Source organism: Nycticebus coucang, chromosome 1 (genome assembly GCF_027406575.1).
Source record: "Nycticebus coucang isolate mNycCou1 chromosome 1, mNycCou1.pri, whole genome shotgun sequence".
Classification (NCBI taxonomy): domain Eukaryota; kingdom Metazoa; phylum Chordata; class Mammalia; order Primates; family Lorisidae; genus Nycticebus; species Nycticebus coucang.
In genome coordinates this window covers 165,824,737-165,850,995 of record NC_069780.1, presented here as the reverse complement: position 1 = coordinate 165,850,995, position 26,259 = coordinate 165,824,737, and the positions used below count along the sequence as shown (strand labels likewise).

The 26,259-nt window shown below is 33.1% G+C and overlaps 1 protein-coding gene across 3 annotated transcripts in view; it reads left to right on the top strand.

The window, feature by feature from the left end:
- NIPBL (NIPBL cohesin loading factor) overlaps positions 1–26,259 on the top strand; it is a 219,487-nt gene that overhangs the window by 128,322 nt on the left and 64,906 nt on the right. For all 3 annotated transcript variants that reach the window (XM_053592103.1, XM_053592093.1, XM_053592111.1), the window contains 11 exons: positions 7,765–7,947; positions 12,284–12,481; positions 12,738–12,809; positions 12,900–12,989; positions 14,937–15,040; positions 17,197–17,283; positions 20,827–21,058; positions 21,852–22,003; positions 22,841–22,921; positions 23,432–23,532; positions 24,774–24,912. In XM_053592103.1, coding sequence (XP_053448078.1) covers positions 7,765–7,947; positions 12,284–12,481; positions 12,738–12,809; positions 12,900–12,989; positions 14,937–15,040; positions 17,197–17,283; positions 20,827–21,058; positions 21,852–22,003; positions 22,841–22,921; positions 23,432–23,532; positions 24,774–24,912 — 1,439 coding nt within the window. The remainder of the gene's footprint in view (positions 1–7,764; positions 7,948–12,283; positions 12,482–12,737; positions 12,810–12,899; positions 12,990–14,936; positions 15,041–17,196; positions 17,284–20,826; positions 21,059–21,851; positions 22,004–22,840; positions 22,922–23,431; positions 23,533–24,773; positions 24,913–26,259) is intronic.

Below are 26,259 nucleotides of genomic sequence, written 5' to 3'. Positions count from 1 at the left end.
TAATTTTAGGAAATGTTTAAAGAATGTTTATTACAGAAGTTGATAGAATATGACCTAGCTGTTGTTGAGTGATTTTAGAATAGTATTTTGAAAGCTCGTGTTTGTGATTTCCATTTGTAGACTTTTTTGTCCAAATTATGCTTAGTGGATAGTTGATATTAACATCAATTAAAAGAGATGCATTAAGTAGAAACATTTTATAAAAACTAAATTTATTGGAGTTTGCTGGATATATTCTCTCTCTCCGTTCCTTAGCTCAAGCCAACCCCAACAGATAGCTTCTGTAGGGTTCTCCTATATGTAGAAATGGCTGTATAATTGACAGATAAGGAGTTAGAAAGTATTAATTCTGAGAGAAACAACTCCTAGGTATGAAGAAATAATCTTTACTCTAACATGTTAAATTCCCTCTTGGTCTAAAAAAATTAGTGAAACTCTCCCTTACAAACTCCTGTTGCAGATATTAAGATAATGAATACTTACTTGATAATAAAACCTTTTAAACTATGAATTCCCTTCCTTGCCTACAAAAATGAATAGCACTTTCTGGCTTCCATGGCCAGTATTTTCAAGTGTTAAATGCCCATCAACCCAGGATGGTATTAACAAGCTGTGATATATGTATGCCATGGAATACTATTCAGCCATTAAAAAAGATGGAGACTTTACATCTTTTGCATTAACCTGGATAGAAGGGGAACATATTATTCTTAGTAAAGCATCACAAGAATGGAGAAGCAAGAATCCATGTACGGGCTTGGCGCCTGTAGCTTTGTGGTTAGGGTGCCAGCCACATACACTGGGGCTGGTAGGTTCAAACTCAGCCCAGGCATGTTAAACAACAACAAAAGAAAAAGAGTTTGAGGTTGCTGTGAGCTGTGACGCCAGGGTACTCTACCTAGGGCAACATAGTGAGACTCTGTCTGAAAAAAAAAGAAAGAAAGGAAAAGAATCCTATGTACTCAATTCTGATGTGAGGTCAGTTCATGACCTAAGACATGGTAGGGGGTGGGGGAAGGGGAGAGCAGAGGGGCAAGGAGAGAGAAGAGTGGGGAGGGTCACAATATATGATACACCTTTTGGAGATGGGACACAATTATAAGAGAGACTTTAACAAATGCAGTCAATGCAGCCTGGTTCTTTGTACCTTCAATGAATCCCCCAAAATAAAAAATAAATAGTTTAACATGGTAACTTGCCCATGAACTTTATGTCCCCCCTGTATTTAGTGTATAGTGGGCAAGAAATAAGGTAAAACTAGATTGGTTAAAATTAAACATTGTTTTCTTCCTATTGTCTATAAGATTTGGCATGATCTGTTTTTTGAAATTTTACTTTTATTTATAAATATTGTCTGTTTTTTGAGACTTTCGGCAAAAAAAAAAAAAAAATAAGTAGTTAACTGATGACTCCATACTGAACCTCAGAGTCAAAGCATTCTATAGTAGACATACTCTTATTGAACATGTGAATGTTACTTTCTTTGCATTATTATTAATATTAATATTTAATATTTAATATTTCAATGCAGCAAATTTCTGATTTCTTTTCTGAATGTATTTATCTTCATTCATTCTTTATGAGGTTTTTGTTTCTAGTCCTTATCTTAAAGATTGTTATTGTTATTAAATTTTAAGCCTTTTTAATTCTGTGAAGGCAAAAAGTACAAACCTAATAAACACATGTATATGTAAAAAAAATAATAAATTAAACATTGTTTTATAACCATTGGTGCAAAAAAAAAGATCAGAAAAGATGTCATTCCTAGCATTGTTAGAAAATATTTTTCTAGAATGTTACTAAAATCCCTCTACACATTTAGCCTGTTACAATACTAGTCATATGCTGGAGGTGATGGGTTCAAACCCAGCCCAGGCCAAAAACTGCAAAAAAAAAATTAAATTAAATTAAAAAAAAACAATACTAGTCATTTGAATAGCTGATAATATAATTTAATACCTGATAAGACTGATTAAAATATTTAAATAGCATAAATATTAACACATGAGTATATTGTGCTTGATTTTATATTTTCTGGTTTCTGCATGATCTTAAAATGTTAAATATTGATATATTGAGCTAATTTTTTTTCCAAAATTGGGATGCCACCTTTCAAAAATGGTTAAATTCATGGCATCTACTTATTTTTCCCCTTTACCTTTTTCATAGATATTTCAAATAGCTTTTGGAAGATTTCCCTTCTATTATCTCTCCCTTCCAGTCCATCCTGTGAATTATTGCTAGAGTAACATTTCTAAAGCACAGTCTAGTTCTATCACTCCTGTTATTAAAAACACTTTGTAATATCTGAACCTTACCTACTTTTACAGTTTACCTTCTTTTTCTCCCTAATTTCCCTAAAATATAACTTATATTTCTTAAGGGAAATTCATGTCTTAGTATAGAATATCTTTCATTCAATTTGTAGCTTAAGAAATACTGGACTGAGCCCTCACTTTGTGTTAGAATAATCTAAAAAGAACCTTTCAAACTGAATTGATACTCTTATTTTGAGAGAGGTGAAACCATAGTTTAAAGGACTTAAAAACTTTTTTTGATTGTGACCTAAGGTAAGAAAAAAATGTATGTTGTGTCCTATACACACACACACTCTCACATATTAACAATACCTACTCTTTACTGTAGGCAAAACAGTGAAATTTTTGTATGTTCTCTTTCATTTTAAATACAACTGCTAGAAGACCCACAAAACTGATAGCACAGCTTGCTTTTGAGCACAACCTGCAACTTGAAAATTACTGGCTAAAATTGAAAAGAAGACTTCTCAGTTCTTAGGTTATTGTGATTCTTTCACTTTTGGGGAGCATTTCTCAGAGACCTTCTGAAAGAGAAAATAGCTGCAGATTTGATCATTGTCACCCCGTTCTTAGCCACAGATGAATGTTTGCTAAGCTTCCATTTTTTAATCAAAAAAAAAAATTTTTTTTAAGTCTGAACAAGCATTATTAAGCTTCTAGCCAGTGCCTGGGGTCTCTGCATAATTACCAAAACTATTTCAGATTATGCCAGATTATTTCATCATGCATCACTTCTAGTTATCTGTAACCATCATATAAAATGTAAACCCCTCTAATTGTTTATTTTCTGACTGTCTTGTGATGCGGTCTACCTGATCTTCTATTCACTTAAATGAAGACCTGGCCTCCTCAGTAATAAATAGACCCTTTTCTTATTATCTTGATCACCATTAACATTTCTTGAAGCTGTGGAATTTCATTCCATTTATTTCATTCATAGGTTGAATGAATATGAGTCATTTATACTAGAAATCTAAGATTGCTAAAATGTATCATATCTTGGAGTAAATGTATTCCATAGGTTGAATAAAATGACCTGAGTAAGAAAAAAAATGTATCTTGTATCCTAATACATACATACTATCACATATTAAAATTTGCAGTATTTTGTGACTGCAAAACTTTAACTCACCAATCTTCCACACACTTGCAGTCACTGAGAATCCCTAGCACAGTCTTCCTTTCTGCCCCAAGTTTTGCCATCAGGTTAGGAACCCATGTAGTCCCCATGGAAAGAATAGTCTGTGTTCTGGTATCATAGGTTAATGCCACACTTTTTCTATCCTCTTCAGGTTGCCTCCTTTTGTTTCTACCTCTCAATTATTACTGTTTTTTTCAGGGTTCTGTCATCAGTAGTTCATACTTTTTGGATGAAATTCCTATCAGTGGCTTCAGATAAGATAGCCGGCTTGCATTTAGGAACTATATGTACCAAAAAAGGTGTCTTCTAATAAGGTTAACTCACTTAGAGTCATAAGGAGGGCAGATTGACAACTTACATTATTTGGATTTTTCTTTTTTTCTTTTTGTCCTTGTTTACTTCTATTTGAAATTACAGATCAATTTGATATCATTCCTGCTATATGAGTAGGTTAGTGGAAGAATTGTCACTGAACAGTTAGTTACATTATGCTTGCCCATGGTGTTTTTTATTTTTATGTCTTTAAGGTCTTTTTAAAAATGATTTATAAAATGTATAGATTTATGTGAAATTCTTAGTTTTATTTTTGAACATGTCTGGTTTCAATTGACTGAAGCTTCAATCCCAAAGGGTTTATAAATTGAGATTATTGTTTTGATTTCTGGATTGTTTCCCTGTTTTAAAAACATAACAAAATACATTGTTATCAAATCAGTGTTCTGGGGGGACTTTGAGTGTTTTGATAACTTCTGGTTATCTGGTAAATATGCTAGTATGAGTGATTTATGCTAGAAATCTAAGATTGCTAAAATGTGTCATATCTAGAGTAAATGTATTCCTTAGCCTTATTATTAAAGTCAGAATGTAGAGGTGGAGTGTATGTACAAAAGCTGCAAATATGGTCACAAAGTTATGACTAACTGGTATTATTCATCAAGCCATTAGCATAAAATGTTGTGGTAATTCAGACGTCTGATTTAAGGAATAAAGTAGCTGAAACAAAAGAAATGAAATGAGAAAAATAATCATGAAACATTAGCAACCTGAAGTTTTAAGAACAAATAACTTGGTAAACAACAGTAACCCCTAAAATCATCAATTACTGAATAAGGCATTATTTTTTTATTTACTGTATTATTTCCTAATTTAGGGAAAAGGATGTGACCAGGTAATGTTATATGAATAATTTTGCTCACAAAATTATGTATTCTCTTGGAAATGAGTTATCTGGATCCTTGATGATATATTAAATATCCTGACCCTGCCAGGTACAGTGGCTCAAACCTGTAATTCTAGCACTTTGGGAGGCCCATGCAGGTGGATTGCCTAAGCCTGAGCAAGAGCGAGACCCCATCTCTTAAAAAAAAAGCTGGTCGTTGTGTTGTGTACCTATGGTCCCAGCTACTGAGGAGGCTAAGGCAAGAGGATCACTTAAGCCCAAGAGTTTGAGGCTGCTGTGAGCTATAATGCCACGGTACTCTACCAAGGTCAACAAAGTAGGACTCTGTCTCAAAAATAAATAAATAAATAAATCCTGAGGGCAACAAAGACTCTGTCTCATAAATGAATCAATCAATCCTGAGCCTGAGTATGGGAAAGTTAAATATTTTGTTTCTTCCCTTTGGAATCAAGGAACTTGGCTGATTCAGTTTATGAAGTGTTTCATAAAAAGGAAGAAAGGATATGATTAATACGAAAAAAAATGCATCAACCTGTGGAATAGACAATTTTGCTTCCTAAAATGAAACATGGATCACTTTTAGAGGACAGTACATTGAGAGACATTTTTTAGTTGGGTCATCTTCAGAAATAAAACACTGAGTCTTTGAATTATATTGGTTTAACTTACAAAGTTGTACAGAAGTTAAAATGTTCTAGAAATACTAGAGCTCTTAAATTTAGTAGCATTCTCATCAAGGAGAGTAATAAGAGAGGGTAAACTGTGAATAAATAAATGTAGATATTTGCTTTTTCAAATGAAAGACACAGGTTGTCCATGACTGGTTATTGTCAGGAATTCTTATAAAAAGAGAAAGAAGAGAGTAGAGTCATTGCTCTAGGGACATAACCATTGTAGAAAGAATACAAGTACCAGTACATATTTAAACTCTTGACTATTTCTGTTGTTTATTTTTCGTTGGTCATTTGTCTGTTTGTTTTTTGAGAAAGCATCTTACTCTGTTGCCCAGGCTGTATTTATATGCAGGATAATAAATTCTGGGTTATTAGTATTGAGTCAGTATGTCTTTGTGATGTGACTATAATTTAAACAGAATAATCAGTTAGGTAAATCTGCTTTGTAAAAAATCCTGTGATGGGCTGAGGCCAGATTATTTGGGTTGGGTTATCCATATTTTTTTTTTTTTTTTTTGAGACAGAGTCTCAAGCTGTTGCTCTGAGTAGAGTACCATGGAGTCAGCTCACAGTTCACAGCAACCTCAAACTCTTGGTCTTAAGCGATTCCCTTGCCTGATTCTCTTGCCTCAGCCTTCCAAGAAGCTAGTACTACAGGCACCCTCCACAATGCCCGACTATTTTTTTTTGCAGTTGTCATTGTTGTTTAGCTGGCCTGGGCCGGGTTCAAACCTGCCAGCCTTGGTGTATGTGGCTGGCGCCATAACCACTATGCTAGGACTTCTAGCCTATCCATATTTTTAAACACCAAAAAATTGTAATCTTTCAAGTGCTACAAAAAAAAAAAAACTTATTTTTAAAAAATTGAATGGCTTTATCTGTTTACAGAATATAGCAGTTCAGGACAATACAGGTATACATTTATAAATGAACACATGAAATTTTGAACCATAGACTTAGGCAATCAGAAAGCCATTTATTGACCATCTGTATAAACATACTTAATATTATCATGTGGAAAGAGGGAGATGTATCCTAGAAAATACGATCCTCCATCAAAAAGCACATATTTAGTTAGAAGTATTCAAAGCATTAAAGACTTTTAAATGAAATGCAGAATGTTCACCTTTAAAGTATAGAAGGCTGAAAGTTAACTGAATTAACTCCTTCAAGATTTGAATAAAATCTTCAGCCTAATAAAAGAGAATTATTCTTTCATTAAGATTAATACTTTGTATTTTATGTCTTCTGTTATTTAATTGTATATTCTTGAGGCTTTGAAATATGTTTTAATTGATACCTATTTCTTCTTGTCATGATTTTTTACTCTTTATGTAAGTACTATTATCATTTGAATGTTATAAACCAAGTGTTAATGTTGATTATAAGTTACTAATATTACTTGCTTAACCAGTAAGGTACTTTTTAATTCCAATTCATAAAATTTATCAGGTAAGACATCATTTTTATTTTCACCTAAAGATTTACATTGGTAAGTAAAGTAAGTTAAAATTGTAATCTTTTATAGTAACAAGGACAAATTATCCTGAACAAGTAGCTTTTGCTACTTCTACTTTATTTTTTTAAACTGTCAAGAAGACAATAATTATTTCTTCACAGAAGCTGCATATATATTTGCGTATATGTTTATAGGATTAGGTAGTGTGATGTTAATGGCTTTTATTGAAGTATGATGATATATTTTTATCCTTTTGTTATTCTTTCATTAGAAGATATGAACCTATTTCATAAAAGAGTTGAATTTACTAGGTGCAGTTACAGACATTTTAAAATATTTGTGTCTATTGATCCTGCCTTGTAAGTTTCTTTTGTCTTTAGTTAATTGTGCACATTTATTTGTTTGCTTGAAAAAAGTGCTTCATAATGCTAAAGGTGTTGCCATGCTTCTCCAGTAGACAGTGATGATAGGTAAAAGCATATGTAAAGCTCACACACAATTGCCAAGATTATAGAAAAAGAGAAGGAGGGGTGGTGTTTTCCAGCTCTACTCATTTACACTGAGGGGAACATCAGTTTCAAACAATACCCTGTACAAAACAAATTTGGGTACTACCACACATGTGAGATGTAACTCTAACCACAAATCCATGTCTAATGTCAGTGGAGCTCTGGTTTCATAAAGTTGTTGGTCAGTGCAAACCAATAAAGCGTTGTGTCAAAAATTGGTGTTATAACTTCCCTTCATTATTATGGTAATAAGTGTCACATTTTTAAGTTGTTAAATAACTATGTATACACATTTATACACACTTATAAATTATATCATCAGTTTAGGGTTGAGTATTCCACTTGTAAACATAAAGAGTGTTTTGTTAAAAATGTGACTTACAAAAATACAAATACCAATATCTTGTTTTTGCTGTGTTAATTCAGTTAAGATTTTCCTTTTATCTTCGGATTTAAATTTTTATTTTTACCTTTCATTAATAGGTAGTATAGATCAATCAGTGTTAAAAGAATTACCCCCTGAACTCCTGGCAGAAATTGAATCTACCATGCCACTCTGTGAACGTGTGAAAATGAACAAACGCAAACGTAGCACAGTTAATGAAAAGCCAAAATATGCTGAAATCAGTTCAGATGAAGATAATGATAGTGATGAAGCGTTTGAATGTAAGTATCATATAACTTTATTATTTTAGAATTTAAAAGCAGATTTATATGTTTATCTCATTTGTAATTTGGGGGATTAGCAAGAGCACAGTGACCATAATTCTTAATATATAGTGTAGCAAGGTTTTTCTTTGTACTTTAATATGTATGAAAGATGAGATCAGTTGGCACCAAGAAAAATTTTAAATGAGCTATAATTAGTGCTTAAAAACATAAGTGTGTTTCTGTATGCATCTAGCAAACACTATATGCTAGGCACTAAGAAAAAAATACAAATAAGATGTGGCCCCTGTTTTCAAAGCGCCTTCAGTCTAATGGGGGAAATATGTATATAAACAGTTGTACGGTGAGAAAATTACAGTCATAACAGTAAATCTAGGGTGCTGTGGGAACACATTGGATTGGCATCAAAATCAGAGTGGGGGTTCAGGGAATGCTTACTGGAAGAGGTGACACTTGAGTTGAGTCTTGAAGGACACCTAGGAGATAGCCAGATGAAGAAATATTTAAAACCATACTATCACTAAATTATGAATGGATTAGCCACATTGCAGATTATCTGTGTGGTTTGGACCTGGCTTCTCCTTTTGCCCAGCTGTGTCCTGGAATTCCTCCCTTGTTTCACTGTTTTCCAGAGCTGGCTTCTTCACTACACAGCTACCTCTCTACAACACTGTGATCACCTGTCTTTGCACTAGACTTGCTATACCTCGCCTGTCTTCCTACTGGTCCACTGAAAAAGTTCTTCTCTTTTATCCCTATCTTCCTTCTTCTGGAGCAAGAGAATTGAGCCTAGCCAAGAGGGGTCAGCAACCTTGTTTGACTTAAACGGCATTCAGTGGAAACAGACTATGGGAGATCTTCACTTGTGTGCCAACTGACTTAGACATAATGACCAAAAGAAGTGGGAAGACCACCAGTGTGTTCTACCTTTTCTACCTAGTGTCCATAGATTGAGGTGTGACAAGCAAGGGCAGGAAGGACAGATGCATGCTGACATTTTTAAATGTATATTGCTGATGGAAGCCCTTCACCTCCTCCAAAGTTTTTAATCAATGTTCATTTACTCTGATCATTTTAAAATTGTGAGCTCTTAAGCTATGAGCAATAGGTTATGAATATTGAACAAATCTGAACAAAGTTATAAAACTGAAATAAAATATACAGTAAAGTTAATTGACATTTAATTATATGTATAATTGTTATAATTTGTATTACGAGATGTATTTACATGCAGTATATTAAAATGGCTAAAGTTAATTTTTTTATTATAATCAAACATTTTGGTCATATGGGGACATGGTTAGCTCTGGAAAGCAAGAGGAGAAAGGAAATATGGTAACCCAGAAACTTATTCTCCCTCTCTCCCTCTAATATCACCCATTTCTAGAATAGCTGATAAGGAAGAATCCCGCAATTGCAGTTTGATTTCAAATAGCACTTCAAATCTAGTTGATTGATAGTGGCTGCCTGCATTGCTAACTTGATGAAACTTCTCAAGTTACCTACTGGTTAAGTGAAAAGAATAACATAGTCAGAATTGTCCACCAAGTGTAAAATAGTGGAGAGTAATTTTTCATCAGTGCAGCCACTATTCTTTAGCTTGCTTTCTATTGATGATAGATAATGTCTCATCTTACGGGAGCATGTAGTATCATCTTAAAGTCAAGGATCCTGCAATATCTGTACCCAAGTATATTGAAAACCACCAGTGTTACTCACAGTACCTGAGCTTCAATAGGGGTTCCTGGGGGAAATAAAAGTTTCTTTAGGTTTTTAAAGACATACCAGAGTAGCTAACTGTTTTTCTGAGTTTATTTCCTTTCTTTTCTTTTTTAAACTACCCTAGGCACATTACTAGTTTTATTTCTCTACAGATAGCTATAGAAAAGTAAACACTGGAGCCATTGATTTCAGTGCTGAAAGAAGTCCAGTTGGTAGTTGATAAACAACCAAATTGACATACCACACAAAAACAATGTAGAAAAAACATACCACTGTGCAAAATGCAAAAGTATTACAAGAAAATGAGTTGCAAGCATGATTCTTTGAGATAGACTTATAGAAACTTAATGTTTTAATGCAGTTTAATCAAATTGGTTTCCTAAAATCTAAACCAAGGAAATAGTTTTGTTGAAAGATAGGAGAATGGATTCAAGTGTAACTTTGAAAGTTGGACCACACAGATTTGGAAGGCTATAGCACAAATATAAATTCCCTGGGTACCTAGGGAAGATGAAGACAGGGATATATAAGAAGCTAACAAGAGATATGGAAAGGGAAAATAGAGAACACCCACTTAAATTTTACATAACTCTCCATTTAGTCTCTTCTCCTATCGTAGGTAATAAGGGAAATGGAGAAAGAACAAGTTAGCCACAGTAAGTTGGAATTCAAATAACCGCTTTGCAATATACACAAGTGTGTTATAAAGGTTGGGTTGGTTTTTTTTTAATTTGCCACCCCATTGTTTACAGATTGCCTAAAGTTTGGTAAATGTGAAATAAAAATCTCTAAGGCTTATGGACAATTACCATCAATACAGCATATTCTGTGTAATTGTAAACAATTATAAGATTTTTCAAGCATTTTCTACTGTAGATCAAATGCTTGTAATGGATTTCTTAGGGAATTAAAAATGCAAAAAAAGGTGACATTTGAGGTTGTAGAATACCACTTTGTGAACTAGTTTGCTTATTAGTTGTCATCCCTAATATTTGGTAGGCATATCAGTACTTGTAGAAAAAAATATTTAGTGTTCAAAAATGATGTGTTTCTCTGTCACTTGCATAAACACACATTCTCTCTACTTATGTTAATACATGAGATGAGCCTAATATTTGGAGCATACCCAAATCATTAAAAAAGTCCTGCTTCTCTTCATATTCCTCATAATCAAATTTATGCTAATTGTGAAGAAAATCATTGAATATTTAAATATATCCATTTATATTTATCCTTTATATTAAATATCTTGTTGTGCCAAGACCATAAAGAAGAGGAAACACAATGACCTTTTCCTGCCATGTTGTCTACTGATTAGATAGAATGGTCAAGAATTAGTATCTATGTAGACTTTTAAAAAATAATAGATAAGGCAGCATGTACGAGTATGCTTAGCCAGGGTATAGACATTTATTAACCAGACAATAGTACAGAGAGAGTATATGGGCCAGAGATTGGCAAACTTAAATCTCACCCAAGTAGAGGATGTAAGCAAGACATTTGTCTTAAGTATTCATGTGTGTATCATGGTTAGGGATTCAGAAAAGAAGTTAGTCACTAGGAGGCCAGAGAATCAAACATTAGAAAATTTATTATTGTCAGGAACAAATGTTCACTAAGACAACTAGTATATGATTTTAAGGTAGTGCACATCAGTTTTCTACCCTGCTTTTAACTTGATGGTGCCTACACCCTAGAGCAGGTATGGTAAATTATTTGTCACTTTCACTACCTTCCAGGTCTCACTGCAGACATTTTCAAATCAGTCTTTTCTTGCTGAACTATGATGCTTTCTTGGGGCTTAGAATTATTTTCAACATAATGCTCTAGGCAGCTTTACCAGTTGATCATAGTTGATGTGTCAGATGAAATCTGTTTACCAAGTCTGCCTAAAGGCTTCTGTCAGTGCTGGTGATTTTAGCAGAATGTTTAGACCTCTGAAAGGATGGAGAAAAGATTGAAGGTAACATAAACATGCTTATGTAGCATGCATTAAGTTTAGAAGCTTGCCTTCTTGAGTTTAAGCAAGCCTGTTGTTATAGAACTGAATTCAATATATGAGTACAATTATACAGGTTTATTCTGTCTCTGTAGGCTTGTGATGTTAGATCATCAGGGTTTATGGTATTTATTGCTTATTATGGAGTTTAACTTAGCTATTACTTGATGGTATACGTGGTTACCCATATTTTGTAACATTTTCTCAAAAGGTGACTTTTCCTCCAAACCCTATTACCCATTAATACTCTAAATGCTCTAAAGTGGTTCTGTTTTTCTTCAAATCCTAAATAAAGTTTGTTTTACAGCCTTAATTAATCTTGAGATTTAGACATAATCTTTACTGAGTTACTGAATACCTTTCTTTGAAATGAGCACCATAGTTTAATTCCAAGAACGTTCCTATCTGTATCTATTAGCAAACAAGTTCATGTAAAAATCTTTAAGTCTAGATTCTATACCATAATTTAAACTTATGGATAAACAAAATTACTCGTAATTTCCTAGACCCACATGAATAAAGATATTTTTCCCCATGTGGATCATTTTTAAAGTACATTTTAATAATCTTTTTAAATGAGGTAAATTATTTGTCATGGGGATTTGCTTCTAGCCTCTAGGAAACGACATAAAAAAGATGATGATAAAGCTTGGGAATATGAAGAGCGTGACAGAAGAAGCTCTGGGGATCATAGGAGAAGTGGCCACTCTCATGAAGGAAGAAGGAGTTCAGGTGGTGGCCGTTATCGAAACCGAAGCCCATCAGATTCTGACATGGAAGATTATTCTCCTCCTCCCAGCCTTAGTGAGGGTAATTTATCAGTGTCAACGGATTTGTTACATAAACCAATTTAAATTTGGGGCTTAAACTTTGAAAAATATTTTATATCTTTTCATGAGTTAATTAAGAACTAATCTTTAATCAACAAAAGCATATATTTAGTTTGGATTTGCATTGGTTATTGTTTAAGTAATTAATATTCAGGAAGAAATGAGAAACAAAATGGCAATATTTTAATATTTAATATGCATTCCTGCATATCAGTATTTCTTTTTGTTCATTTTAGTTGCTAGAAAAATGAAGAAAAAAGAAAAACAGAAGAAAAGGAAAGCTTATGAACCAAAGCTAACACCTGAGGGTAACATTTTAGTTTATTTAATTTATCTTAATCTCCAGCTTCACTTATCTACTTGGAATGTGAACATGATGAATTCTTTTTCTCTCGCAGAAATGATGGACTCTTCAACTTTTAAGAGATTCACAGCCTCAATTGAGAATATTTTGGATAATTTAGAAGACATGGATTTTACTGCATTTGGTAAAATCAATTTTGTTTATCCCTACGTGTATAGTCTAGTTTTCTGCTAGTTATACTAGAGCAGTGTTTTTCAACCTTTTTTTTATCTCAGCACACTTGAACCGATAGTTAAACTTCCACAGCACACTTAAATAATGTTGATCCAAAACAAGAGTTAAAGTAAGAATATACTTACTGTGCTTTGAACTTCTTTTGAAACTAATTTAATTAATGATCTTTAAAAATTTTCTTGGCATGCTTAAGATCCTCTCTTAGCACACTGGTTGAAAAATCACTACTCTCGAGACTACAAAGCATGATCTGTGCTATCAATAAACTTGAAGTCTAGTTTTGGAGTCAAATCTAAACAATGTTATCAAGAGACTAAAAACTTCAGTACTACAGTCAAGTACTAAGTTAGTCAAGTGTTGATAGTGTCTTAAGAATCCTTAGTACAGCTACCACAGTAGATTATATTAATTAAGGAAGTCTTTATGCAGGTGAAGCTTGAGTAGGTTCTAGATAATGAAGGTACTAACAGAAGCAAAGATACAGAAACAGAAATCTATTAATCTGTTTATTTTTCTGATGGCTAATGTTCGTTGAGTAATATGTTAAGTGCTAGAGATAAACAAAAATAAGAGAGACTCTAGCCCCTGGCTTTAGGGATACAGACTCTAATATGGAGAATAAAATCGTAAATTAGAATACAGAAGGATTAATGTTATATTCATATATTACTTTTACAATAATACAATATAATCTACATAGTTGACCACCTCATTAAATTGACCTAATTTTCATAGACCAGACATGTACTATGTTCAAAGTAATACATGAATATATATGAATATGTATGTGTCAAAATAATAGACCTCGTAGGTCTCCTTCCCTATGATGACGACCTCTGTACATTGACCAGTTTGTTACAGTCCTACATGGTCAACTTATAGAGGTTCTACTGCATATAAACATTGTATCTATAAATATAAAAATGTTTATGAAAACACTACTTACAATCTGTAGAGCTACTGCCATCAATTGTATGCCACCTTCAGCTGCTGGTAAGATCACTAATGCCTAATTTATATGAAAGTTATGTTACCCATTAATACATTAATTCTGGTATAATTCCTTATATTTGTGAGTGACTTAAAGTGTATATCGCACTTCATTTTGAAGGTATTTGTTTTGTTAGGATTGCTTCCCTATTCTATATCATTGTGTTTTCTGATTAGAGTTATCAGTTTTATCTTTTTTAAAATTTCCCTATTCTGTGCTGAGAAATTGTCTTCTGTATCATTTAGGGTCCCAAAAGGAAAACAGATGGCACTATCAAATTAGGATAATTTGAAGAGGAGTTATTTATAAAGAGAGTAATTACCATGATGGGACAAAATAGTACCAGAACTCAGGGTTAACAGCCATGAAACTCTTAACCACCCCTGTACCCAAAAGAATAAGGATAAAAAGAAAGCACCAGAACTCATTGAGTAGGAAAAACTGTTGTAATGTATAACAACATTAAAAGAAGCAGTACCTTTTGGTCAGAGGACAGATCCAGCCTGAGTATACGTCGTAATGAAAGAATCAGGGATATAAAAATCCCTGACTTTACTCTCCTCCTCTTTGATTTTCTGACAGGGTACCCCTACTGGGTGAACCCAAACAGAAGACAGAGGGCGACTGTTAATGTAGTCCATGCAGGCCAGCCTCCTGAGGCAGAAAGCTTGGTTGAGAAGGGCCAGTAGCATATGCAAAGTAGGAAAGACAAGATAATCAGAAATCTATTATAATTTTAATTCCTGTCCTCTTTTTGTCAGGGTTTTCTTTAGGTTATGGAAATTTGTTAAGTTGTTAACTTACTTCATTTTTCTGTTTTTGTGTCCAACAACTTTATTTAAAAATTAAGCTTGCCACACTAAGCTATTTCATAAATCTAAACTATGTGTTTGTTTGGTTTTTTAGGTGATGATGATGAAATTCCTCAGGAACTACTCTTAGGAAAACATCAGCTTAATGAACTTGGCAGTGAATCTGCTAAAATTAAAGCAATGGGTATAATGGATAAGGTATCAATAAAGTAAAATTTATAAATTTACTTAATAGCTAACATTTGAAATTAGTTTAAGATTTTCAGGGTCAATTAAGAAGTAAATAATAATAAATAATTTATGATTTCCTTCAAAGATTCTAAATGAATTGTTTCTTCTTTAAAAAAAAAAAAAGCCTTGAATAAAAGGAATATTGCTATGTTGAAAGAGGCATGAGCCTTGATTTTTTTTCAGTTTTTTCATTTTCTCAAATATTTAGATCATTTAAATGCAGAAATACATTAAAGTTGTCTTTCCTATGAGCTCCCTTTTACTGAGAAGTAGAATATTTTTCATTGATAACTCAAAACCATAGTGGCAACATCAAAGGGTGACATCTCATAATCTATATCAACTACCACCCAACTCTTAAACTTCTGCATGATTGCTTTGCAAATGGAACTTCAAGACAATTCTCTTCTCCTCCTCTTCTAACCAGAGTCCCTCTTGTAGAGAATCATCTACTTAAGAGTCTTAAATTTCCCGGTCTGTAATGTAGAAATAATGACTTTTTTCTTTAAGAATAATACAAGAATTATCAAAAGATTGTACAGGTTGGCCATAAAGTTCATTGCACACTATTTTAAATTGCACATGAACTTTAAAGCCACGCTGTACTTAATCTGTGGAATTAATTCTAAATAATTTAAGCCTATTTATTTAGATTTTTCCATTTTACAATGTTAAAGTAATCTAAAAAATATTTTGGTGTTTTTATAAACTTAAAATATAATCAGTTATTCATTTTTTCATTTGTTTAAATGTTATCTATATTCTGAGTAATGAATGTGCCATGAATTTGATTTTTAAAGCCAGACATTTCTCATAGTAAACCAAGAATTAATGTGCTATTCATTTGCATTTATTAATATCACTATGTACAACTAGGAATATATTGATTTATGTATAGGAATATGTCAACAGTCTGGATGTGCCCAGTGCCTATCTTTGGTATTTGTAAGTTCCATAATTACATGTAGGTAATATTTCTGACTATTTAAAAAGGCAAATTTACTGAGTATTTTCAAAGTATGGGAGTGGTATCAAAAGTCTAAGTAGTTTTAATCTGCTGTGAAATGTTTGATATTTGGGGGAACTTGCCTTTATGTGCCAGCCTGAGTATTGAAATTGGACTTTAAAGTCAGTTACTCTTTTTTTTTTTTTTGAAACAGAGTCTCACTATGTCACCCTTGTAGAATGCTGTGGCATCACAGCTCACAGCAACCTCAAACTCTCAGGCTTAAGTGATTCTCTTGCCTCGGCCTCCCAAGTAGGTGGGACAGGCACCCGCCACAACGCCCGGTTATTTTTTGATTGCAGTTGTCATTATTGTTTAGCTGGTCCAGGCCGGATTCAAACCCGTCAGCCTTGGTGTATGTGGCAGCGCCGTAACCACTGTGACCACAGTGCTATGGACGCCGTCATTTACTCTTTTGATCTCCCATTTACCTCTTCTGACTTATTTGGTTGAGTGTTCTAACTGTATACCAGGATTCTAAAAGAACTGCTGAATCAAGAGAGGTACATATATGTAACATTTGGCTTCTGACAGAGCCTTCAAATGGACTAATAAATTTTTAAGCAGAAAATACATCCTTTTTAAGACATGAAATAGGAATCTTTTAAAAAGTAATAACACATTTCTACTAAATAAAAAATGTTTTCTCACGTGCATAACTTTTATCATTCACAATTTCATGCCTGTCATTCAAAATGCTATCTTGGATGTTAAGAAATTGCTAAATAACAAAGTACTGTGAGAGCCATGTGATAATTAAATCAACAGATGAAGTCCTTCCTGTGTATGTTCATATGCATGTTCAGTGTCACTGCCACCAGAGCAGAGAATCAGGCATCAGAATAAACTCAGTCTTATTTGATACATGGTTAAGAGTAGAGCTAGTAACATGCACATGTTGCCCATTTTGTGTTCGCTTATTTGCCTTTCAGAAACAAGTGATTAATTCTTAACATAATTTAAATTTGAGTAGAGGTTGTAAGTGGGAAAGGTTTCTCTTTCAGAGGGTAATGTTATCTCTTTTCATAGCTCAAATGAAATAATTGTGCAAAATGTTTTTTGAATAATTTATAACTTTCACCAATGATTAATAGAAAAATTTATGTTGCCATTTTAGCTTTCAACTGACAAAACTGTGAAAGTCCTAAATATCTTGGAAAAGAATATTCAGGATGGGTCAAAGCTTTCTACTTTGTTAAATCATGTAAGTTTAAGATCCATATTGTTAATATTATTAAGCTGTACAGTAGTCCTCCCTTATCCAAGGTTTCATTTTCTGTGGTTTCAGTTACCTAAAGCAACCACAATCCAAAAATAGGTAAGTACAGTACTGTAAGATATTTCGAATGAGAAAGACCACATTCACCTAACTTTTATTACGGTATATTGTTATAATTGTTCTATTTTATTATTAGTTATTATTGATCTCTTCCTGTGCCTAATTACATTAAACTTTATCTTAGGGGTATGTATGCGTAAAAGAAAATATAGTACACATAAGATTCTGCACTAGCCAGAGTCAGGCAGCCATTGGAAGTCTTGCAATGTCTGTGGATAAGTAGGGACTACTGTGAGTTTTTTCATAAGTAGTTTTGATTTATAGGGGAAATTTAACATTTCATTAATTTGAACTTGTAGAGTTCAAATTTGTTACCACAAATTACTGATTACATTCATAAACATTGCTAATAGAATTTTACTTTTGGTAATTCAAAAGTAATGTTACACATTGTCAATCCACAGCTCTGCTATTTTTAGTAAGAATAATAAAGATATAAATTTATTCAGTTTAAAGGACTTTTTAAATCTTAGTTTATGCTCTTCCTTGTGTAAGTATATGAATGTCTTTACAATTTTTTTTCATCTATGATATGATGATAGGTAGTAATTCTTTTTGTTGACATTTTCTGGAGAAATAGTTAGAAATCTTATTATGACTTCTTAATGTATACTAGTCCTTAATTAGTGTATATTATCCTTCAAACTATTTTTATTCCTACCTCATAGGATTGTTGAAGGGATTAAATGAATATACGTTGCAACTTCTCAATAATGTTAACTGCAACTGTTACTACATTTTAATATGTTTATATCAAAAGTAGTAACAACATGGTTGTAATCGTTTATGAATTGACTGAAGTAAATTTTCTAGGATCGGCCTTTGAAACATTGTAGCTGACTTTATAAATTACACATACATTCAAATTGATCTAGACATCTCTAACATTAATGAATCTAAACATTAATGCTTATATGCAATTAATATGAAATAAGAATTTGGAATTTTTGAGTTAATGAATTTTCTTTATTTTTAAAAACTTGATTATATTGGATTAATTTGATTATCGGATTAATTTCCAAAGTACAAATTTATATTCTCCTCCACGAATAACCACTTTCAATACTTTTGATGATATACTCCATTCTCATATGTACAAGCATACATGCATACGTATTATATATCTATTTAAAGTGTGCACTGAAATTGATTATATCTCATGAGGGAAATGATCTTGGTGTTTGCAAAAGCCACAGGTTTACTGAGAGATCTCATAGAATCAGATACGTAGAAAAGTAATCTTGAATGGTAGGTAGTTCTCCATATTTTTTAATGCCCTCTTTTTTAACTACTTGTTGAAGAACAGAAACAAAGAGCTTAGTGTAACCTAAAGTATCAGTCTACTCCATCATTAGTCACAAGTTATCTAAATACTTTGATAAGAAATTGTGGTACACATCATCAAGAATTTGAATAGCTGAAGTTCTTTTTTTTTTTCTTCTTTTTTTTTTTTTTTTTGAGACAGAGTCTCACTTTGTCACCCTTGGTAGAGTGCTGTGGCATCATAGCTCACAGCAACCTCAAAATCTTGGGCTAAACTGATTCTCTTGCCTCAGCCTCCTACGTATCTGGGACTACAGGTACCCACTATGACGCTTGGCTATTTTTAGAGATGGAGTCTGGCTCTAGCTCAGGATGGTCTCAAACCTGTGAGCGGAGGCAATCCACCCTCCTCAGCCTCCCAGAATGCTAGGTTTACAGGCATGAGCCACCATGCCTGGCCTAAGAGCTGGATTTCTTTTTTTTTTTTGGCCAGGGCTGGGTTTGAACCCACCACCTCCGGCATATGGGACCGGCGCCCTACCCCTTTGAGCCACAGGCACCACCCAAGAGCTGGATTTCTTTATGAAATTATTTTTATTCCTAAAATCCATAGTACCATGTAATGTAATAGCCTTAACATGTGGCATCAATCATGAACCTCCTTAACTGACACTTCTAAACGGCAATTTTAATATTGGAGACAAGCTACTTTATCTTTTTTTTAGGTATGCATATAGCATAAGCAGTAAAATAAAAGAAAACTTGTAAATACCTGTCTCTGCTGTATGTATATTATGTTTTTTATTTGTTTGTTTTCCCAGTGAATAAACTTTGAATATCATGTGTATGGAAATATTCCTAAAATATAAGGTTTATATTGCATAACTAAGGATGTGATAAAGAGATTTTCTTTTAACAATAAATTTAAAAGTTCTTTCTCCCAGTTGAAATGTCAAGTTGCTGATGTGCAAATTAAAGTGAGGCCTTCTGTCAGTTATTTATTTATTTTCTTTTTATTGTTTGAGATTCGTTGAAGGTACAAAGAATAAGGATATACTGATTGCATTTGTTAGGTTAAGTCCCTCTTGTAATTGTGTAAAATTATCCATTTTTAAAAAATAGACTAGGCACAGTGGCTCAAGCCTATAATCCAAATAATTTGGGTGGCCAAGGTAGGAGGATTGCTTGAGGGTTAGAAGTTCAAGACCAGCCTAAGCAGTATAGTGAGACCCTATTTCTGCAAAACGTAGGAAAATTAGCTCTGCATGGTGGCATGCCTTTATAATCCCAGCTGCTTGGGAGGCTGAGGCAGAGGATCACTTGAGCCAGGAGTTTGAGGTTGTAGTGAGCTATGCTTTCATGCCCAGGTAGGAAAGTCAGACCCTGTCTCAAAAAACATAAAAAAATAAAAATAAAATACACATGTCTTTGGAAATCTGCATATCACTACTTTTTAATCTGAGACTCGTTTAATTTTTCAGAATTTATTTTCACAAAGCAAAATTGCAAGCAGAATTTATAGTTTGCTTTGTTTTGTTTTGTCTTGTTTTGTTTTGTTTTGAGACAGTCTCACTTTGTTGTCCTGGGTAGAGTGATGTGGCATCATAGCTCACAGCAAACTCAAGCTCTTGGGCTCAAGCAGTTCTCTTGCCTCAGCCTCCGGAGTACAGGGACTACAGGCATGGTGTCTCACTCTTGTTGATTCTCCTGAACTCCTGAGCTCAACCATCTGTCTTGGCTAGGATTACAGGTGTGAGCCACCACACCCAGCTAAAGTTTTTTTCTTATGTATCATAATTTTTCTATCTAAAACATGAAATTAATTTAGAGACATTTATAGTCTTAAGCTAAAAGTTTAGATTTGAATAAGTACACAAAAAATAACAGTAACTGTTACTTTGTCAGTAGAATGCCATCTAGTGGTAAAATGAGGAGATAGCATATATATCATGGTTGAAAACATTGAAACAAAAATCTTACATAAATACCTGTATTTCTACTTTATTCCAGATATTCTTTAAAGAATGTACACGCTTAAAACCCTGTTTTCTACCAGTAAAAGTCAAATATACCATAATTTTTATCCATATTTCAAACCTATAAATGTGTTTGTTTCCGTGTCATTAACAAAGTGCTGTTTTATAGAATAATGATACTGAAGAAGAAGAAAGGTTATGGAGAGACCTTATTATGGAGAGAGTTACAAAATCAGCAGATGCCTGTCTTACAACAATCAACATCATGACATCCCCTAATATGCCAAAAGCTGTGTACATTGAGGATGTAATTGAAAGAGTGATACAGTACACTAAATTTCATTTGCAGAATACCCTTTATCCTCAGTATGATCCTGTTTACAGATTAGATCCTCATGGAGGTTAGTTTGCCCTTATATATTTATAGTTTTTTAGTATAATGTCAAAATTACCTTCTGTAATTGTTTTCTGGGTTACCTATGTCAGAGTACAGTGTCCTAATAAAATCCACCAACATAATTTAATTATATAAATTATAACAGACATTGGTTTTGATTGTGGATTTTTCTAGAATGTAGAACTTTTAGATAATACAGTACTTGTTCAATTATAATAACTATTTATGTATAATAGAAGTTATTTTTAGGGTCATGGAGAATCCCAGATGATATTAGCTTCTGATTCTTTTTTTAACCTCCCCCTAATTTTATCATAATAGTTATCTGCAAAAAAGGATTACTTAAAGATGAATAATCTTATTCATAAGCTTTATAAGTAAACAATGTCATGGTTAACAATATGTATACATTTGAAGAGAGGAAAGCCAACTCGGATTCATGAATAATCTATACTTGATTACTCATTGTATAATAATTGAAAGTTAATGTAAAGGAAAATAAAACTTTACTATCCTGGCCCAATGGAAAAAATAAAAAGTAAAAATCCAGATAAATCAAAATTTAGGTAAAAGAATTTAATAGCCTATGTTAGGAATTTAACATACACTATCTGTTACAATAGAATACCCCTAGAGAATAATTTTCTTTTATAAATAACAGGCTTTATCTACCAGGTTGTATTTTTATATAGTCAGGAAAAAATTGTGTTCTCTTAGTTCAGAAAATAGTGTTAGTACTATTCATCAAATTTATTGAAAGTTAATATTTTCCTTATTTTGAATTTGTTTCATTTTAGGAGGCTTGTTAAGTTCAAAGGCAAAACGCGCTAAATGTTCTACCCATAAGCAGAGAGTAATAGTAATGCTTTATAACAAAGTTTGTGATATTGTTAGCAGCTTATCAGAATTGCTAGAGATACAACTTCTTACAGATACAACAATTCTTCAGGTAAGTTTTTTTTCTAAGCATTTTATGCACTTCTAGACCAAATGATTTAAAAATGGCCTCACTGAGTCTAGAATAACCTTGCTCACCCTATAATAATACCAACACTGTTCATTTTTCTTATTCAGAATGTTACATCTAAACTTAAGAAATCAAAGTTCAGGGAATTTTAAAAAAACATTTGGGGGTTCGGTACTCATAGCACAGTGGTACTGAGGCTGGTGGGTTTGAACCCAGCGTGGGGCAGCTAAAACAACAATGACAACTACAACAAAAAATAGCCAGGTATTGTGGCCGGAGCCTGTAGTCTCAGCTACTTGGGAGGCTGAGGCCAGAGAATCGCTTAAGTCCAAGAGTTTAAGTTTGCTGTGAGCTGGGACACCATGGCACTCTACTGAGGGCAACATAGTGAGACTCTATTTCAAAATAAAAAAGAAACATTTTGGGCAGAGGACAGATGAATATAGTATAAATTTCAAACTCCAAATGTTTTAAAAGTTATTTCCTTTACAGTATTATTTTACATTACAAATACAAAATATTGAATTTGTATGATATTTTCATCCAGGATGACAAAATGTTTTTTGTTTCTTTATATTCCTGTGACATTTTATAAATTCAAATGGTAGCTATGATACAAGACACCTGATATATATGTGTTCATATGCTGAAGATAAAGGGGACCAGAGATAGGAATAGATACTGATTAGGCAAGGAAAAGGAAAATGCCCTCTTACTGTTTTCCAGTAAGTTTTTGAATGTATTAACGTTTTTAGTAAGGTAGAATGTTACCAAAATCAACTAAAGATGTGTACTGATTACTTTTTTTGCTTTTTACAGGTTTCATCAATGGGAATAACACCATTTTTTGTGGAAAACGTCAGTGAACTACAGTTGTGTGCCATTAAGTTAGTCACTGCAGTAAGTGTAATCAATTTGTATTTTTAATTACCTCAAAGTAATGTCAATGTCATTTAAACTCTTAGAAATTAATGCAGACTCCTGGTTTCTAATACATTCATTTTGCATTATAAAGACTATTTTAGTGTGTCTTATTAGATTTTATAAACTGAGCATTATTTTTCTGGTCTGTAAATTTGTTGGTTTATTCTGTTTTTGTCAAATTTAAAACATCTCTAAGTACTTGTAAATATTGCAGTTAAATTAAGTCATTAACATTTATAATAAAATTAGAATGATTTAAAATCATTTAACTCTTGTTTTTCTTTCTTCTAACCAAGATATACACCTCTCGATGAAATTAGTATACTCTTTTAACTTTTTTAAGAATCTTCCAACTATTGATACAAAAATTGACCAAATAATTTTAATTGTTTACCATTGCTAAGTGGCAAGTTATATTTTTTATTGTATTATTTGGTTTTGTTTTCTATTATAAATTTCATTTGGAATCTTATAATTACTAAACAGGTATTCTCAAGATATGAAAAACATAGACAGTTAATTTTGGAAGAAATTTTTACTTCACTTGCAAGATTACCAACTAGCAAAAGGAGCTTACGGAATTTCAGGTAACTAATTATAGTTAAGTAATATTTTAAAAAGATAGCTATTAAGATTACTATAACAGGGTGGCACTGGTGGCTCAGTGAGTAGGGCGCCGGCCCCATATACCAAGGGTGGCAGGTTCAAACCTGGCCCCGACCAAACTGCAACAAAAATAGCTGGGCGGGGTGGCGCCTGTGACTCAAAGGAGTAGGGCGCTGGCCCCATATGCTGGAGGTGGCAGGTTCAAACCCAGCCCCGGTCATAAACTGTAAAAAAAAAAAGAAAAGTTGGGCGTTCTGGTGGGCGCCTGTAATCCCAGCTACTCGGGAGACTGAGGCAAGAGAATCGCCTAAGCCCTATCTGAGTTGGAGGTTGCTGTGAGCTGTGGCACCACGGCATTCTACCAAGGGCAATAAAGTGAGACTCTGTCTCTAAAAAAAAAAAAGAAGGAAAAGATTACTCTAACAGCAATATAGAAAATAAACATAGGAATTAAATGCTCTTTAATCACTGAGCTTACAATAACTAAAGAACGTTATCCACTACTATTGTCAGCATCAGTATTTTTGCCATCAGAGGTAATCATCATGGTTTCATAATTATCTTAATATTTCTAAGTGATGAAATGTGTTGACCTAGCATGTAGGGCTATTTTTAGATTGTTTTGAAGACTTTCTTTAACATAATTATTTCTATCTTAATCATTTTTGGACCAATTGTGTGTTGATAAACATCTATTATCTGTTAAACCTTAAGAAAAACTATCAACATAATAAAAGAATTCTTATACTTTTGTATCTGTAGAACAAAAGACTTGAGAATTGATTTTTCATAGTCTGTTCCATGACTTTATACTCTAATACAGATTATCAAGAGCTCTGTAGTAGATTTCAATGCTAAATTAATACTAGATTCAATAAATGAATACCAGAATTTATGGGCATTAACCCTTGAAGACTTTTATTATTTAAAAAATCACTTTGATAATTATTTAATTATTCATATAAATGTTTATGGTGCATAAAAAGTAGAGAAATTTGTATTAAATATTGTATTTTTCCTTTGGCTATTGTAATTATCCTGAGCATGCATAGGCATTTACTTAACTTTTTTTCTAATTTAATAAAAGTAATTATACATTAAGAACACTGATAAATGCTGAAGTAATGCCTAGAAATATTGAAGAAAGCATCTCAAAACTTTCAAATGATTGTAAAATGAGATTTTTTTCATAATCCACATAGATGTTTTTTCTTTTTTAAAGGTTAAACAGTAGTGATATGGATGGAGAACCTATGTATATTCAGATGGTTACAGCACTGGTTTTACAGCTTATTCAGTGTGTAGTACACTTACCATCATCTGAAAAGGACTCTAATTCAGAAGAGGACTCAAATAAAAAAGTAAGAAATCTGTTATAACTTTATACTTTCATGGAGGAAAACACCTGTATTCTTTGTCATTCTTACAAAATAAGTTCTTAATTAGGGGTTCATGGCTAGCCTTTAAAATCCTTGTAAAGCACTAGACATGGTTTTAGAGACTTGAATTCTGGTTCTGACTCTTACATTAACCAATCATGAAACATACAAATCATTTTAATATTTTTGAGTTTGTTTCTTCATCTATAAAGTGGGGATAATGCTTATTAAGACTACCAGACCTTGGGGCGGCATCTGTGGCTCAAGGAGTAGGGCGCTGGCTCCATATGCCAGAGGTGGCGGGTTCAAACCCAGCCCCAGCCAAAAAATAAAAGCTGTAAGAAAAAATACCAGACCAGCTTTGGGGGGCGGGGGGAATACTGAACATGAATGTGAATATTAGAATATGTAATATGCATACATGTTGAGTATTCTTAATTTGAAAATCTGAAATCCTAAATGCTCCAAAATCTAAAACTTTTTTGAGTGCTAACGTGATGTTGAAAGCAAATGCTCATTGGAGCATTGCGGATTTCAGAATGTCAGATTAGGGATATACATGTATACACATGTATATAAATGCATAACATAAACAGTAGACCCTCCATAGCTGACCACCTCCCTACATTGACCAATTCCCTAAGTTGACCCAATTTTCATAGAACAGAGATGCACCCTAGATACATATCTGTGCAGTAGGTCTAGTTCCTTATATTGACCACCTCTGTACATGGACTAATTTGTTACAGTTTTTTGGATGGTCAGCTTACTACTGTAATTATAATTAACGTAAAATTTATGTGAAAATGAGTTTATGCTTTTCCTGGCAGGTGACTCATAGCTAAGATTTGCTTTTGGTTTTATACCTTTCATAGACATTTAGAATTTTTCTTTTGCTTTCTTTTTTTTTTTTTTTTTTTGAGATGGAGTCTCACTATGTCATCCTTGGTAGAAAGCTATGGTATCACAGCTCACAGCAACTTCCAACTCTTGGGCTTAAGCAATCCTTTTGCCTCAGCCTCCCAAGTAGCTGGGACTACAGGTGCCTGCCACAACACATGGCTGTTTTTTGTTGCAGCTGTCATTGTTTAGCTGGCCTAGGCTGGGTTCAAACCTGTCACCCTCAGTGTATGCGATTGGCGCCGTAGCACTCCTGCAGGCACTGAGCTAATATTTAGAATTTTGTAAGTTCTGTAGTTTTGCTTCAACCAAAGTTCAAAAGAAGCAGAAATAATTTTATTTATTTATTCGCTTATAGGTTTACTTAACTATAGGTTTACATAAGTAAACGTGTGTTTTGTTGTAATAATAAATACATAATAATTATTA